The 17,289-nt window shown below is 41.7% G+C and overlaps 1 protein-coding gene across 1 annotated transcript in view; it reads right to left on the bottom strand.

Moving 5' to 3' along the window:
- The window catches only part of si:ch73-61d6.3 (occludin), a 41,630-nt gene that overhangs the window by 15,934 nt on the left and 8,407 nt on the right, over positions 1–17,289 (bottom strand). The window contains exon 4 of the mRNA XM_039002913.1: positions 8,547–8,704. Coding sequence (XP_038858841.1) covers positions 8,547–8,704 — 158 coding nt within the window. The remainder of the gene's footprint in view (positions 1–8,546; positions 8,705–17,289) is intronic.

The raw sequence follows: 17,289 nt of genomic DNA, 5'->3' as shown, positions 1-17,289 counted from the left end.
TCATTTCTACCAACACATCAACCAACACGTCTACCTCACGTCTACCAACACGTCTACCTCACGTCTACCAACACGTCTACCTCACATCTACCAACACGTCTACCTCACGTCTACCTCACGTCTACCAACACGTCTACCTCACGACTACCAACACGTCTACCTCACGTCTACCAACACGTCTACCTCACGTCTACCAACACGTCTACCAACACGTCTACCAACACGTCTACCAACACGTCTACCAACACGTCTACCTCACTTCTACCAACCAGAGGTTCTAAAACTCTAGACCATTTTTATTCTACCCAGAGAAATGCATAAACGGTCCTCCCTTGTCCTTCCTTATGCAAAACTGACCATGACTCTATTCTCCTGTTTCCTGTTTACAAACAAAAGCTCCAACAGGAAGTACCACTGATCCAATAAATATGGAAGTGGCCCAATGAAGCAGGCGTGAGGCTACAAGACTGTTTTGCTACTACAGACTGGGATATGTTCCAGGTCCTCTACATCAAGACACCAGCCACCCACGCCATAGACACCGGAGCATCGGCTCTTGGACAAGCAGGCTCAGCAAGCTTCTACACCCACGCCATAGACTGTTTACTCTGCTACCGTCCGGCAAACAGCACCGGAGCATCGGCGCTCGGACAAACAGGCTCTGCGAGCTTCTACCCCCAAGTCATAAGACTGCTAGATAGCCATAAGACTGCTAAATAGTTGATTAAATGGTTACCCGGACTATCTGCACTGACCCTATCTTCCACTGACTCTATGCACACTCACAAGACTATACACTGAGTGTACAAAACATTAGGAACACCTTCCTTCTATTGAGTTGCACTACCTTTTGCCCTCAGAACAGTCTCAATTTGTCACGGCATGAACTCGACAAAGTATCGAAAGCATTCCACATGGATGCTGGCCCATGTTGACAATGCTTCTCACAGTTCTGTCAAGTTGGCTGGATGTCTTTTGGGTGGTAGGCCATTCTAGAGGGCTCCTGAGTGGCGCAGCGGTCTAACATGCTGACCACACTACAGCAAGCGTCTGCATGGCCAGGCACTAAAATAGAAATTGGTTCTATTTGTGACGCTCAACGCACTGCAAGTCCAGCCTCTCCCATCTCCTCATTGGTTTTTAGGAGCATATACCCACGTGCCATCTCCTCATTGGTTTTTAGGAGCATATAGCCACGTGCCATCTCCTCATTGGTTTTTAGGAGCATATAGCCACGTGCCATCTCCTCATTGGTTTTTAGGAGCATATACCCACGTGCCTTCTCCTCATTGGTTTTTAGGAGCATATACCCACGTGGGTGATTGAAAGATGAACTTAGGTCCACACTCGGGTCGGTTGTAGTAATGCTGTAAAGTTGGTTGCCAACCACCATATAAAGTTCAAAGAAGAAAAAGAGCCTGAAGGAAGGAGGAGCGATGACGAGAAACAAATTCGGTTTCCCGTTTTATCTGTGGATTAATTGTCGGAGTAGAAGAACTTGTGCATTTCAGGTAAAATAACAACCCAATGTTTCTAAACCAGGACAAATTAGCTAGCAACATCAAGCTAGCTAGCTAAATTGCCATAAAGGTTTAATACTTTTCAACCTGTCCCCAAGTTAATATATTTGGTTCAGAGTTTGTTTTGATATTTCAACCTGCGTGTCCTGATCGCTTCTGGTGTGGGTGAACAGAATCAACGTGCGAGTGGGGTTTGGTCGGCGTGTAAGGCACTGCATCTCAGTGCAAGAGGCGTCACTACAGACCCTGGTTCGATCCTGGGCTGTATCACATAGGGCAGAGCACAATTGGCCCAGCATCGTCCGGGTTAGGGGAGGGTTTAACCGGGGTAGGCCATCATTGTAAAATAAGAATTTATTATTAACTAACTTGCCTAGTTAAATAAAGGTTAAATAAAAAATAAATAATAATAATCTTGATACACACAGGAAACTGTTGAGCGTGAAAAAACATTGCAGTTCTTGACTTACTGAAACCGGTGCGCCTGGCACCTACTACCATACCCCATTCAAAGGAACTTAAATCTTTTGTCCTGCCCATTCACCCTCTGAATGGAACACATACACAATCCATCTATTTTGGGCTGGCGTTAAAGGAAAATTCCACCCAAAAACTATCTTTTGGTATTTGTTTCATTAGTTAATCGTTGACATAGTCCCAAAATTTCACTTGTCAGCAATCAAGTTTTCTAGATGTGTAACTTTCAAAATACGGAATGCACGTTAGTTTGCAATTTCGTCATGTAAAAACTAGCATTTTCCTGGCATTTTCTAGCCCTAACGCCAGGTTCGGTAATTTACCTGTCTAACATCAGCACGCAGATGGGAGGGGTGGAAATATTTGTTCTTAAAAACATGATCCAAAGTGATAATTTCAGGCAGCGCTGGTAGGGATATTTAAGACCAACCAAAAGCTGGTTTTAGTGGTAACACAGTTGGTTATGGCATGAATTTCGACGGCGGAAACGTAGCCTATTCAGCCGTGTGCATGGAACAAGATGTGCTTTGTGTGCCTGTATACTTTGTATTTAGAGACATTAAGCAGTCATGTTTTTCCCCCATTTTGTTTTATTTGACTAAAAACCAAGCGTAGCTTCCCCTCTGTTTTCGGTTTTCTTTTTGTCCTGCCCAATGTAATCAAGTAGGTTAGTCAAAACCGTTGATAAAGTGTTTCGCTCGTGAGACTGCTTGGAAATAAATCTTAAATCACCAAAGCTTTATTAAAACATCAAGTTTGAGAGGAGCAAAGCAGAGCACTGACATTACCTTTATCTACAGTCGTGGCCAAAGGTTTTGAGAATGACACAAATATAAATTTTCACAAAGTCTGCTGCCTCAGTTTGTATGATGGCAATTTGCATATTCTCCAGAATGTTATGAAGAGTGATCAGATGAATTGCAATTTAGGACCGCCTCCTAAAGTTGATTCAGCTGTGGGATCGGGGCACCACCAGTACAGAGCTTGCTCAGGAATGGCAGCAGGTAGGTGTGAGTGCATCTCCACGCGCAGTGAGGCGAAGACTTTTGGAGGATGGCCTGGTGTCAAGAAGGGCAGCAAAGAAGCCACTTCTCTCCAGGAAAAACATCAGGAACAGACTGATATTCTGCAAAAGGTACAGGGATTGGACTGCTGAGGACTGGGGTAAAGTCATTTTCTCTGATGAATCCCCTTTCCGATTGTTTGGGGCATCCGGAAAAAAGCTTGTCCAGAGAAGACAAGTTGAGCGCTACCATCAGTCCTGTGTCATGCCAACAGTTAAGCATCTTGAGACCATTCATGTGTGGGGTTGCTTCTCAGCCAAGAGAGTGGGCTCACTCACAATTTTGCCTAAGAACACAGCCGTGAATAAAGAATGGTACAAACACATCCTCCAAGAGCAACTTCTCCCAACCGTCCAGGAACAGTTTGGTGACGACCAGCATGATGGAGCACCTTGCCATAAGGCAAAAGTGATAACTAAGTGGCTCGGGGAACATCGATATTTTGGGTCCATGGCCAGGAAACTCCCCAGGTCTTAATCCCATTGAGAACTTGTGGTCAATCCTCAAGAGGCGGGTGGACAAACAAAACCCCACAAATTCTGACAAACTCCAAGCATTGATTATGTAAGAATGGGCAGCCATCAGTCAGGATGTGGCCCAGAAGTTAATTGACAGCATGCCAGGGCGGATTGCAGAGGTCTTGAAAAAGAAGGGTCAAGACTGCAAATATTGACTCTTTGCATCAACTTCATGTAATTGTCAATAAAAGCCTTTGACACTTATGAAATGCTTGTAATTATACTTCAGTATTCCATAGTAACATCTGACAAAAATATCTAAAGACACTGAGGCAGCAAACTTTGTGGAAATTAATATTTGTGTCATTCTCAAAACTTTTGGCCACGACTGTATGTATTGTAGGCAGTGGTGGACAAAGTAGTCAAAAGTCATACTGTAGTAAAAGTAGAGATACTGTAGTAAAAGTAGAGATACTGTAGTAAAAGTAGAGATACTGTAGTAAAAGTAGAGATACTGTAGTAAAAGTAGAGATACTGTAGTAAAAGTAGAGATACTGTAGTAAAAGTAGAGATACTCTAGTAAAAGTAAAGATACTGTAGTAAAAGTAGAGATACTGTAGTAAAAGTAGAGATACTGTAGTAAAAGTAGAGATACTCTAGTAAAAGTAAAGATACTGTAGTAAAAGTAGAGATACTGTAGTAAAAGTAGAGATACTGTAGTAAAAGTAGAGATACTGTAGTAAAAGTAGAGATACCTTAATAGAAAACGACTCAAGTAAAAGTGAAAGTCACCCAGTAAAATACTACTTAAGTAAAAGTCTAAAAGTTTTTGGTTTTAAATATACTTAAGTATCAAAAGTAAATGTAATTGCTAAAATAGACTTAAGTATTAAAAGTAAAAGTATAAATAATTTAAAATTCCTTTATTAAGCAAACCAGACGGCATCTTTTTCTTGGTTTGTTTTATTTACGGATAGTCAGGGGCACACTCCAACATTTCGATCTGCCAGATCAGAGGCGGTAGGGATGACCAGGGATGTTCTCTTGATAAGCATTCAAAATGTAATGACTTGCCTTGAGAAAATGTATGGAGTAAAAAGTACATTATTTTTCTTAGGAATGTAGTGAAGTAAAAGTAAAAGTTGTCCAAAATATAAATAGTAAAGTACAGATACCCCCAAAACACTACTTAAGTTAAAGTATTTTTACTTAAGTACTTTACACCACTGATTGTAGGCAGGCCTACATTATTTTAGCCATGCAGCACACCTTTTAGATGTGCGTAACCCCCTCCATGATGTAGTCTACATGTGTCCATGCCCATCATGAAACAAGAGATGAGAACCTCAGTGAATGAGAACCTCGTATTTAGAAGTTATTTTCCTGTAACAATTGTTTGTTTTCCATTTCGTATATTTTTTTAAACCCAAGCCCTCCGTAGGCTGCCCTTACTTACACTAGTTCTACTATAACGAAGGCTGGTTCAACAGCAACGCATCATGTTTCTTTTTTATCCTGGCAATTTCATGATATCATTACATTTTACATGTATTTACTGTTGTAAAAAAAGAAAAAGCTTGTTTTTTGTTTCATTTTATTAAAACCAAACTTATTTGAATGATTCACTGTCCTGGTTTTATGGTGAGGACATCTGTAGCCCCTATATCAGTGTGAATGCTATGTACACTACATACTGTATTTACAGCAGGCCTAGCCCCTATATCAGTGTGAATGCTATGTACACTACATACTGTATTTACAGCAGGCCTAACCCCTATATCAGTGTGAATGCTATGTACACTACATACTGTATTTACAGCAGGCCTAACCCCTATATCAGTGTGAATGCTATGTACACTACATACTGTATTTAAAATCAGGCCTAGCCCCTATATCAGTGTGAATGCTATGTACACTACATACTGTATTTATAGCAGGCCTAGCCCCTATATCAGTGTGAATGCTATGTACACTACATACTGTATTTATAGCAGGCCTAGCCCCTATATCAGTGTGAATGCTATGTACACTACATACTGTATTTATAGCAGGCCTAGCCCCTATATCAGTGTGAATGCTATGTACACTACATACTGTATTTACAGCAGGCCTAGCCCCTATATCAGTGTGAATGCTATGTACACTACATACTGTATTTAAAATCAGGCCTAGCCCCTATATCAGTGTGAATGCTATGTACACTACATACTGTATTTATAGTAAGCCTAGCCCCTATATCAGTGTGAATGCTATGTACACTACATACTGTATTTTAACATTGAAGACATGCAATTACTTAAAACAATGTGGACTGCAAACAGGTTCAAGTTAACATATTTAGAATAGATGGGATAGGTCTACATTGTGTTTTTTTTCTTTCTGTAAATTGTTTAACAAACTATAATGGACTAACATTGGAATTGGAGTTGATTCCAAGGCATAAAAGACCGTAAATACACGACTTGAGGCAACCCCATGTTTAGCCATGGAGCACATTCTGATTGGCCAGTGAAGGGCCACGCCTTGACACACCCACAACTTGTTTATTCATCAAAACCCAGCCCTTTCGCGCCAACGCCAGCGCCAACGCCAACGCCAGCAACTGCGCCGATAATTGTGCTTGTGAAAATAGAACAAATATTTCTGACATAGCCCCGAAACCATAGCGCTACCGCTCAGCGCTGAGATTGACCATGACGTTAGGTTTGTTAAAGTAGAGCCCCACGTCTCAATTGTCGAGAGGCTTAAAAATCCCTCTTTAACAGTTCTCCTGCCCTTCATCTACACTGATTGAAGTGGATTGGTGACATCAAAAAGGGATCATAGCTTTCACCTGGATTCACCTGGTCAGTCTATATCATGGAAAGAGCAGGTGTTCCTAATGTTTTGGACACTTCAGAGAGTATTCACACCCCTTGACTTTACAGCCTGAATTTAGATGTTTTTGTTGTCACTGGTCTACACACAATAGCCCATAATGTCAAAGTGGAACAAATAATTATACATTTTTATAAATTAATTAATAATGAAAAGCTGAAATGTCTTGAGTCAATAAGTATTCAACGCCTTTGTTATGGCAAGAATAAATAAGCTCAGGTCTAGAAATGTACTTAACAAGTCACATAATAAGTTGCATGGACTCACTCTGTGTGCAATAATAGTGTTTAACATTACTTTTAAATGACTACCTCCTCTCTGTACCCCACACATACAATTATCTGTAAGTTCTGTCAGTTCAGCAGTGAATTTCAAACACAGATTCAACCACAAAGACCAGGGAGGTTTTCCAATGCCTCACAAACGGCACCTATTAGTAGATGGGTACAAAATTTTAAAAAAGCAGACATTGAATATACTTTTGAGCATGGTGAAGTTATTAATTACACTTTGGATGGTGTATCAATACACCCAGTCACTACACAGATACAGGTGTCCTTCCTAACTCAGTTGGTGGAGAGGAAGAAAACCGCTCAGGGATTTCACAATGAGGCCTTTGGTGACTTTAAAACAGTTTCAGGGTTTAATGGCTGTGACAGGAGAAAACTGAGGATGGATCAACAACATTGTAGTTACTCCACAACACTAACCTAATTGATATAGTGAAAAGAAGGAAGCATGTACAGAATAAAAATATATTCCAAAACATGCATCCTGTTTGCAACAAGGCACTAAAGTAATACTGCTAAAAAATGTGGCAAAGAAATGTACTTTATGTCCTGAATACAAAGTGTTATGTTTGGGGCAAATCCATTCTCCAAATTTTCAAACATAGTGGTGGCTGCATCATGTTATGGGTATGCTTTTAATTGATAAGGACCGTGGAGTTTTTCAGGATTAAAAAGAAACGGAATGGAGCTAAGCACAGGCAAAATCCTAGAAGAAAACCTTGTTCAGTATGCTTTCCACCAGACACTGGGAGATGAATTTACCTTTCAGCAGACAATAACCTAAAACACAAGGCCAAATCTACACAGGAGATGCTTACTAAGAAGACAGTGAATGTTCCTGAGTGGCCGAGTTACAGTTTTGACTTAAAGATACTAGAAAATCTATGGCAAGACCTGAAAATGGTTGACTGGCAATGATCACCAACCAATTTGACTTAAAGAATTTTTAAAAGAATAATGGGAAAATGTTGCACAATCGAGGTGTGGAAAGCTCTTAGAGACTTACCCAGAAACCCTCACAGCTCTTAGAGACTTACCCAGAAACCCTCACCGCTATAATTGCTGCCAAAGGTGGGAATACTTACGTAAATTAGATATTTATGTATTTCATTTTCAATACATTTGCTAAAATGTCGAAAAACATGTTTTTTTTTTCACTTTGTCATTATGGGGTATTGTGTGTAGATGCGTAAAAATCTATTTTGAATTCAGGCTGTAAAACAACAAATTGTGGAATAAGTCAAGGAGTATGAATACTTTCTGAAGGCACTGTATATACACACTCACTCACACACAATACACTCACACTACATAAACACACACACACACACACACACACACACACACACACACACACACACACACACACACACACACACACACACACATTTGCTGCTGCTACTCTGTTCTTTATTTTACTCTTATTATTATCTATCCAGATGCCTAGTCACTTTAACCTGCCTTCATGTACATACAGTATCTACCTCAAATACCTTATTATTTTCTATCCAGATGCCTATTCACTTTACCCTGCCTTCATGTACATATCTACCTCAAATACCGTATTATTATCTATCCAGATGCCTAGTCACTTTACCCTGTCTTCATGTACATACAGTATCTACCTCAAATACCTTATTATTATCTATCCAGATGCCTAGTCACTTTACCCTGCCTTCATGTACATACAGTATCTACCTCAAATACCTTATTATTATCTATCCAGATGCCTAGTCACTTTACCCTGCCTTCATGTACATGCAGTATCTACCTAAAAAAAAAGGGAGCATATAACCGATGAAGAGAGAAAGGAAAGATGCATTGGAACAGGGCTGAGGTGGTGTTTGTCTGCTTACTCACACGTCATCATTGTAGGTGTCTCCAGTGTACACCCTGCTGTCAGCCTTGGTCGGGTAGGAGATGATGCTATTGGCTGAGGCGTTGAGGGGGACGGACTTCTCTGACAGCACCACGGTAGGTGCACCCTGGGTACTTTGTTCGTCCTCTACATTGTTCACCTAAAGCAGGCAGGAAACACACACACGGCGAGGGGCCTCTGTCAGCAGCACACTAACAAACACTAACAAAGAGGTGGCTGTTGTGTCACGAGACTGTTTTCATGCTAACCTCCTAGCATGACCATAACATTACCCAACATCCTGTCTGGTGAAGACCTGGAATAAAAACACTAGTCTTGGACCTTGAAAGTAATGTAGACGACGGGCTGAGACTTTGATTCAAATAGTTTGTTTCAGAAAGATTTGAAGCTGGAGCAACTTTAGGCCTCCTCTCCACAACCTATAGTATCAGGATACAAGAGACTGGGCCCTTCTTACTACAGGGCATTATGTGAGCACGTATGTCATTAGACAGTGATTCACTTTAATAGGTCTGACTCTATGAGGCGAAAGGGGGAGCTGTGTTGACTTTGCCCCCAGGAATGGCATTTAAAAAAAAAAGACTGTTCTCAGCCTGGCTGAGCAGTCGGCCAGGCATATAATTAGCCAGCCCGGGTCTTGAGTGAAATGTGGATTACCTGCTTGGTTCACCAGATTCAAGAGGACACTATGCCAAGTTACCAACAATCACCACAGACCCATTTCCCTTAGTTACTGTCCCCCAAAAAATTACCATTAGTGTATTTATGTTAGCAGGAAGCTCCCTCTGTCCAGCTCCAGTCTTATCATGGACGTAAAACACAGGGAAAGGTTTTGATATGACAGTTGGCCTTGATTCCATTTGAACATCCACGCTAGCTAAGGAAAGGGACTGCAAGACAGGGATGTCCTTTGTCTAGCTATTTATTTTCATTAGCCCACAGAACCCCTAGAATCAATAATTAGAACTCATGGCTCAATCCACCAATCACCATATCACATATGGTGATTGGTGGACATCAAAATGTGACTTCCTTGTATGCAGATTACATTTTACTTTATTTATCTGAACCAAAACATTCTCTGTCATTTCTTTTACTACTGTTGGACACATATGGTGCTGTATCAGGATTCAAAGTGAATTGGGAAAAGACTGAAATAATCATTACTTCTCAAGATTAGAGAGTAAATTTAAGTGGAAATAGACAAAGACACGTACGAAATACCTGGGTGTACTGATACCATGCAGCCTGGAGGAGGAATATAAAATCAATTACTCTCCTTTAATAGATAAGTTTGAATCTGATGTTCAGAGATGGAGATCTCTCCCTATTTCTATGTTAGGTAGGGTCAACATAATCCAAATAAATATATATTACCAAGGTGGATGTATTTATTCCATGCCTTGCCAGTTTCAATTCCATACATCTTTTTTAATAAAATGAATGGCCTGCTCTCCAACTTTATGTGGAATGTAAAGACCTGAAGAGTCAAATTGACTGTTTTCCACTTCTCCTATAAAGCTGGAGGTTGTTGGACTACCTCATATGAAGATGTATTACTGGGATCCACAACTGTTTTCATTTAAATAATGGACAGCAGACTATCCTTGTGCATGGACGACTATCGAAGCCACAAATATAATACCGTATGATGGGAAATATATTCACCACATCGGGTCCAAGGCATTGCAGCAGAAAAAAACAGACAATCCAATTATTCTAAAATTCCATTCGTATTTGGGAAAATGTACATAAATTCATGAGGTGGAAAGAATCAATATCTCCAGACACCCCTATTTAGAATAACCCCAGCTTACCTCCAGTGTTTAATGACAACACCTGGAAGTCCTGGTTCTAAAGTGGCATCGTGAATTTTGATCATGTGCACTAGGATGGATCTCTACTGTCATTCAATCAATTACAAGAACGATTTGGATTATCCAAGGCCAATTTCTTTAAGTTCTTACAACTCAGAAATCTTATTAAATCGCTTCAACAGAATCTGGATGTACCTAGGGCATCTAGCATAGAAACAAATACTGAGAGAAGCTGCTATGCCAAAGAAGTGGATTGCCAGGTTATATCAACGGTTGATTGAAACTCTACCTGATGGTTCAGAACCTGTAAGTAAAAAATGGGAAACAGAACTAAAGGAAGAAATTGAGGAGAACCATTGGTAACAGATATGTGAAAATGTTCAAACCTGCTTCTACAACCTAAGACATAAACTACTGCAATTTAAGATAATACATAGGACTTACTACACTCCTGCCAGAATACATTTAATGCACCCAGAAATGTCACATCTCTAGATGCAAAAAGCACAAAGGAACCCTATAGAGCCCCACAGTGGAGGTGTCATAATACCCATAAAACCTAGCGGTCAAACAGGGAAATGGTTCCAAACATTCATTTTTCCCATAGGGAATTTTAGAAACACTTAAAATATAGGATGTGTTTCGTGTAGGTTTACCCTGGCGTGACATTTTGATAACCATCTAAATCTCTCTTGGACAAGTCGACTTTTATCAATATATTCGCTTACTCTCAGATTCGAAAATGCTAATTAGGATAAAAGTAGACATCATGCAAAACTACAATTACCTGCACGTTATCGCTAGCTGATATCTTTGATAACAGATCTTGTGTCAATTTAAACAAGACCGTTCACAGAATTGTCCATTTAAAGAAATGTAGCCTATTTATTAATTACTACATTTAGCCAACATTAGATAGTTAATCCAGAGATTCTTACCTTTGCCTGGATTTGGCAGTCTCGTCCAGAACGTCATGGCATTTGTAGTTCCTTATGATAGCCACATTAGCAGTTAATTAGGGTAAATACAGGCAAATATATTGATAAAAGTCACCTTGTCCCAGAGAGATTTACACAGTTATCAAAATGTCACGGCAGGGTGAGCCTACACGAAACACAGCCCTTATTTTAAGTGTTTATAAAATCACCTATGGGAAAAATGAAAGGTGGAAAAACGATTGGAACCATTTCAGTGTTTGACCTTTAGGTTTATGGGTATTATGACTCATACTGTGGTACTCTATTACATTTTCTGTGGTCCTGTGACAAACTGACACCATTCTGGGATAACGTATGTGCTATTGTGTCTAGGAATTTATATCCATCCATTTCCACAAATATGTCTGTTTTGAGAAATGTAAATATTGGTGATCAATATCAGAGAAAGTTTTGTAATCTACAGTCGGTCTAATTGCTGAAAATTAGATGCATATTGACACTGTGTGAGATTAAACTTAACTGAGTTCTGTAGAAAAACGATTAAAAAAACAAATAGTCAAAGAAAATAAAAACAGAAAAGTGCTTGCGTCTTATGTCCCCCTGCAACAGACTAACTCCTCTTTCCTTTTCCTCCATACAGGGAGAGGTCGCTGGGATATAAACAACAAAGTCTTTATCTATATCAGCAAGTCCTTCCACAATAAAGGCCTTAGGACGGGGTCACACTGCAAGCCGAGGCAATCTGTCACTGTATTTAATCTCTGTCACTAACAATGTGAGAGAGAGAGAGAGAGAGATCATCTAACATATTAGGCTACTGTTCCTAAGACATGTGCACTGCATTACTAACTTCATAGTGCAGGTTCTCTGTAACAACAGCACACCTGCTGCTAGAAAGAAACAATCATTGGGTGGGGTACAGGCAGCACTTCCCTGCAGCTGCAGGAACCAGGAAGAAGGCCACCTTTTGAAGAGCACAAGGCAAGTCATCTAGGAATTCCAACAATGCCCCTCTCTGCATGAAGTAGAGTGGTGCTGGGCCGTGAGCAGCCTAAATAAGCAGGGAAGGAATGTCTGAGCCCCTAGGACCTGGGGTAGGGAGGGAGGGAAGGAAGGTGGGAGGGTGTAAGGGCCAGGGAGGGTGAGCAGAAGGGAGAGGGGGGGGTAAGTGTAGGGATGGAAGGATGGGAGGAAGAAAGAGGTAGGTCAGAGGGTATGTGGCAAGAAAGGAAGGTAGGGAGGCTGAGGGGCAGGGAGAGGGGGATAGACAGAGGGGGATCCTTGTCCCAAACTAAAGGAGGGCCTACAGCAGCACCTAGACCTTCTGCACAGATTCTGTCAGACCTGGGCCCTGACAGTAAATCTCAGTAAGACAGAAATAATGGTGTTCCAAAAAAGGTCCAGTTGCCAGGACCACAAATACAAATTCCATCGAGACACCGTTGCCCTAGAGCACACAAAAACTATACATACCTCGGCCTAACCATCAGCGTCACAGGTAACTTCCACGAAGCTGTGAACGAGCTGAGAGACAAGGCAAGAAGTGCCTTCTTTGCCATCAAAAGGAACATAAAATTCAACATACCAATTAGGATCTGGCTAAAAATACTTGAATCAACCTATTCCCCTTTATGGTTGTGAGGTCTGGGGTCTGCTCACCAACCAAGAATTCACAAAATGTGACAAACACCAAATTGAGACTCTGCATGCAGAATTCTGCAACAATATCCTCTGTGTACAACGTAAAACACCAAATAATGCATGCAGAGCAGAATTAGGCCGGTATCCGCTAAATATCAAAATCCAGAAAAGAGCCGGAAGCGAGACCCAAACCTTCCATTTCAAAGCCATCACCTACAGAGAGATGAACCTGGAGAAGAGTCCCCTAAGCAAGCTTGTCATGGGGCTCTGTTCCCAAACACAAACAGACCCCACAGAGCCCCAGGACAGCAACACAATTAGACCAAAACAAATCATGAGAAAACAAAAAGATAATTACTTGACACATTGGAAAGAATTAACAAAAAAACTGAGCAAACAAGAATGCTATTTGGCCATAAACAGAGAGTACACAGTGGCAGAATACCTGTCCACTGTGACTGACCCAAACTTAAGGAAAGTCTTGACTATGTACAGACTCAGTGAGCATTGCTATTGAGAAAGGCCACCGTAGGCAGACCTGGCTCTCAAGAGAAGACAGGCTATGTGCACACTGCCCACAAAATGAGGTGGAAACTGAGCTGCACTTCCTAACCTCCTGCCAAATGTATGACCATATTAGAGACACATATTTCCCTCAGATTACACAGATACACAAAGAATTCGAAAACAAACCCAATTTTGATAAACTCCCATCTATTGGGTGAAACACCACAGTGTGCCATCACAGCAGCAATATTTTGACCTGTTGCCACAAGAAAAAGGCAACCAGTGAAGAACAAACACCATTGTAAATACAACACATATTTATTTTCACTTCTGTACTTTAATTATTTGCACATAATATGACATCTGTAATTTTGGAACTTGTGTGAGTGTAATGTTTACTGTTTTTTTATTATCTAGTTAACTTTTTTTGGCAATGTTAACATATATTTCCCATGCCAATAAAGCCCTTAAATTGAATTGAATTGATAGGGGCAGGAAGGCTGATGGGTAAGGACAGCGGGGTAGGGACAAGAAGGATGATGGGTAAGGAGAGAGGGGGTAGGGACAAGAAGGATGATGGGTAAGGAGAGAGGGGGATAGGGGCAGGAAGGATAATGGGTAAGGAGAGAGGGTCACATAAACTGAAATAAACTGAAATTAGGCAAACTATTAGAATTTTAGCAACCAGGAAATGGCGGAGTCGATTTCTGCATATCCGCACCTTTAAGGCTGTACTATTCCTTGCCTTAAAGAAGTAGGCGGCACCAGAAGGAGTTATACTGAGTATCACTAAATGAAATATTAATTGCAGGGTTTGCAGAGAATACTAAAGAGAAGCAAATGCAATTAGCCATATTACTGAAAGCCCGTTTCAACGGCCACGTCTTCATCCAAATCAATGTATTTGCAGAGCAGGGAACAGCCAAGCACTTCGAAACACTAGTATGCACTCAAACAGCAAGGCTTTAGTTTGGACAACTGTGGTATTGCATTGAACAGTGTAATAAACTGTCAACCAATGCATGTCATCATGTTGTCTACCAGAGTCAAGGTTGGTCTAATATTCCACCACATCATTCAGCCTTACATCTGCAGAACATGTGACATCATCTGTCGGAGGACAAAGGAGCCTGGTCAGGCTGAATGAGGGCAGTGTGGGTGAGGTCATCAGACAGAGACAGGGCCATGGGCACAGTGGGCAGAGGGAGTCAAAGTAACTGTCATTGAACCAGTGTGGGGTGACTCACAGCATGGTCTGAAAGATACTTTAGTACATACTACATGTCCTCTCCTGTCCTCTCCTCTCCCGTCCTCTCCTCTTCTGTCCTCTACTGTCCTCTCCTCTCCTGACCTCTTCTGTCCTCTCCTGTCCTCTCCTCTCCTGACCTCTTCTGTCCTCTCCTGTCCTCTCCTCTCCTGACCTCTTCTGTCCTCTACTGTCCTCTCCTCTCCTGACCTCTTCTGTCCTCTCCTGTCCTCTCCTGACCTCTTCTGTCCTCTCCTGTCCTCTCCTGTCCTCTCCTCTCCTGACCTCTTCTGTCCTCTCCTGTCCTCTCCTCTCCTGTCCTCTTCTGTCCTCTTCTGTCCTCTCCTGTCCTCTCCTCTCCTGACCTCTTCTGTCCTCTCCTGTCCTCTCCTCTCCTGACCTCTTCTGTCCTCTCCTGTCCTCTCCTCTCCTGACCTCTTCTGTCCTCTCCTGTCCTCTCCTCTCCTGACCTCTTCTGTCCTCTCCTGTCCTCTCCTCTCCTGACCTCTTCTGTCCTCTTCTGTCCTCTCCTGTCCTCTCCTGTCCTCTCCTCTCCTGACCTATGCTGTCCTCTGCTGTCCTCTCCTGTCCTTTCCTGTCCGCTCCTGTCCTCTCCTCTCCTGACCTCTTCTGTCCTCTCCTGTCCTCTCCTCTCCTGACCTCTTCTGTCCTCTCCTGTCCTCTCCTCTCCTGACCTCTTCTGTCCTCTCCTGTCCTCTCCTGTCCTCTCCTCTCCTGACCTATGCTGTCCTCTGCTGTCCTCTCCTGTCCTTTCCTGTCCTCTCCTGCCCGCTCCTTTCCTGTCCTCTGACGAGGGCCATCTGTGGGTATGCTCTGTGACAACCACTCTCACCACAAACAACTAGATAACACCCCTTGTAAAAAAGCCTTACTGAAGTACAGGGTCGGGGTAGATTACCGTCAATTCAGGAAGTATATTGAAATGTTTATACCAATTCCAATACTCTGCAATGCTTCTTAATGAGGAAAATTTGGTTTACTTTCTGAATTGAAATGGAATTGAGCCCAACCCTGCTGGACTAACACAACATAACAAGGAGGGATGGGACCCATTCCTTTTGCCTTCAGGCAATTACAGTAAATACATTTCAATTCCGTTCATATGCCTTTAAGGATTCTTTTATGGATTTCAATAATTTGCTAATTTAACTGAGGATTAAGTGAAATTGACTTGCGACTGCTTTACATTGAGTACTTTCACATGCCACACATCTGTCAACAAGAACAACACATCCCCAGTCTAGATCAGTACTAGTTCACCAATAACCATGGTAACAATGCCTTCCCCCTGGCAACAATTAACCCGGGTAACAATGCCTTCCCCCTGGAACCAATAACCCTGGTAACAATGCCATCCCCCTGGAACCAATAACCATGGTAACAATGCCTTCCCCCTGGAACCAATAACCCTGGTAACAATGCCATCCCCCTGGCAACAATAACCATGGTAACAATGCCTTCCCCCTGGCAACAACAACCCTGGTAACAATGCCATCCCCCTGGCAACAATAACCCTGGTAACAATGCCATCCCCCTGGCAACAATAACCCTGGTAAGAATGCCATCCCCCTGGCAACAATAACCATGGTAACAATGCCTTCCCCCTGGCAACAATAACCACGGTAACAATGCCGTTTGTTGACATGCAACCCTGACATGTTGTTGACGTTTAAAACCCCAGCCAGCCAGGCAGTCAGCCTTAGATAAGAGCTCTAGAAACCACCTGTTTAAACTAGTTAATGATCAGCCAGAGTGAAACCAGGTAGACTGAACAAACAGCAACTATGAGCTCCACACACAGCCATGCTACCCGCCTGATAACAACAGCCCCTCAGTAGAGTGGCAATACTGTAGCAATAGCTAGCAGTTATAAAACTAACCTGAGGAGTCAAAAGGCTGCTCTTAAAATGTAAAACTAGAGTAGAGCACGGGTTAAAGGTTACTAGTTTGATTTTCCTAAGTGTGGCCAACATTTTATGGTCAGACAATTCTCAGTTGTCTGGTAATTGAGAGAAGGTTGAGGCGAGAGACAGGAATTGAAAGGAAGTGTACAAGAGGACAATGTTGGGTTGATATTGATCAATGACCAGTCAATGTGTCACAGCTAATACAACACTCACTGTATTGACTGATACCCTTTGACATACAGGGACACAGTCAGATACGTGAAAACATACACACACCTAAACCAAGCCCCCACTACAGAATTATACTGTATCTGTAAGTGTGTCATGTTTTTTTTTACTCTTTATTGAGTTCTTCTGTCATAAAAAGCATGAGATGATACTCCTCGTGGACTTTCAACTCATAAAGTAAAAGCAGGGAACTGCAACCTCGCATTCCAAAGTCCGTTTTGAACTAGAACTTACCTCGGGTAAAGAAAACATTGTAACTGACTGAGGTATTGTGCAATTCTAACTGTCAAAGATTTAACATTTCTTAATGTGTTATAACTGATTAGGGAGAGAGGATAGATTAGTCACAGTAACTTGTTCAACCTGACAATGACTCATAGTAAATTAAATATTCCTGCATTAAACCTGGGAGCATCTAA

Source organism: Salvelinus namaycush, chromosome 10 (assembly GCF_016432855.1).
Source record: "Salvelinus namaycush isolate Seneca chromosome 10, SaNama_1.0, whole genome shotgun sequence".
NCBI lineage: Eukaryota > Metazoa > Chordata > Actinopteri > Salmoniformes > Salmonidae > Salvelinus > Salvelinus namaycush.
Note: the sequence above shows the minus strand (reverse complement) of the source record. Positions and strands in the feature narration are given on the sequence as shown.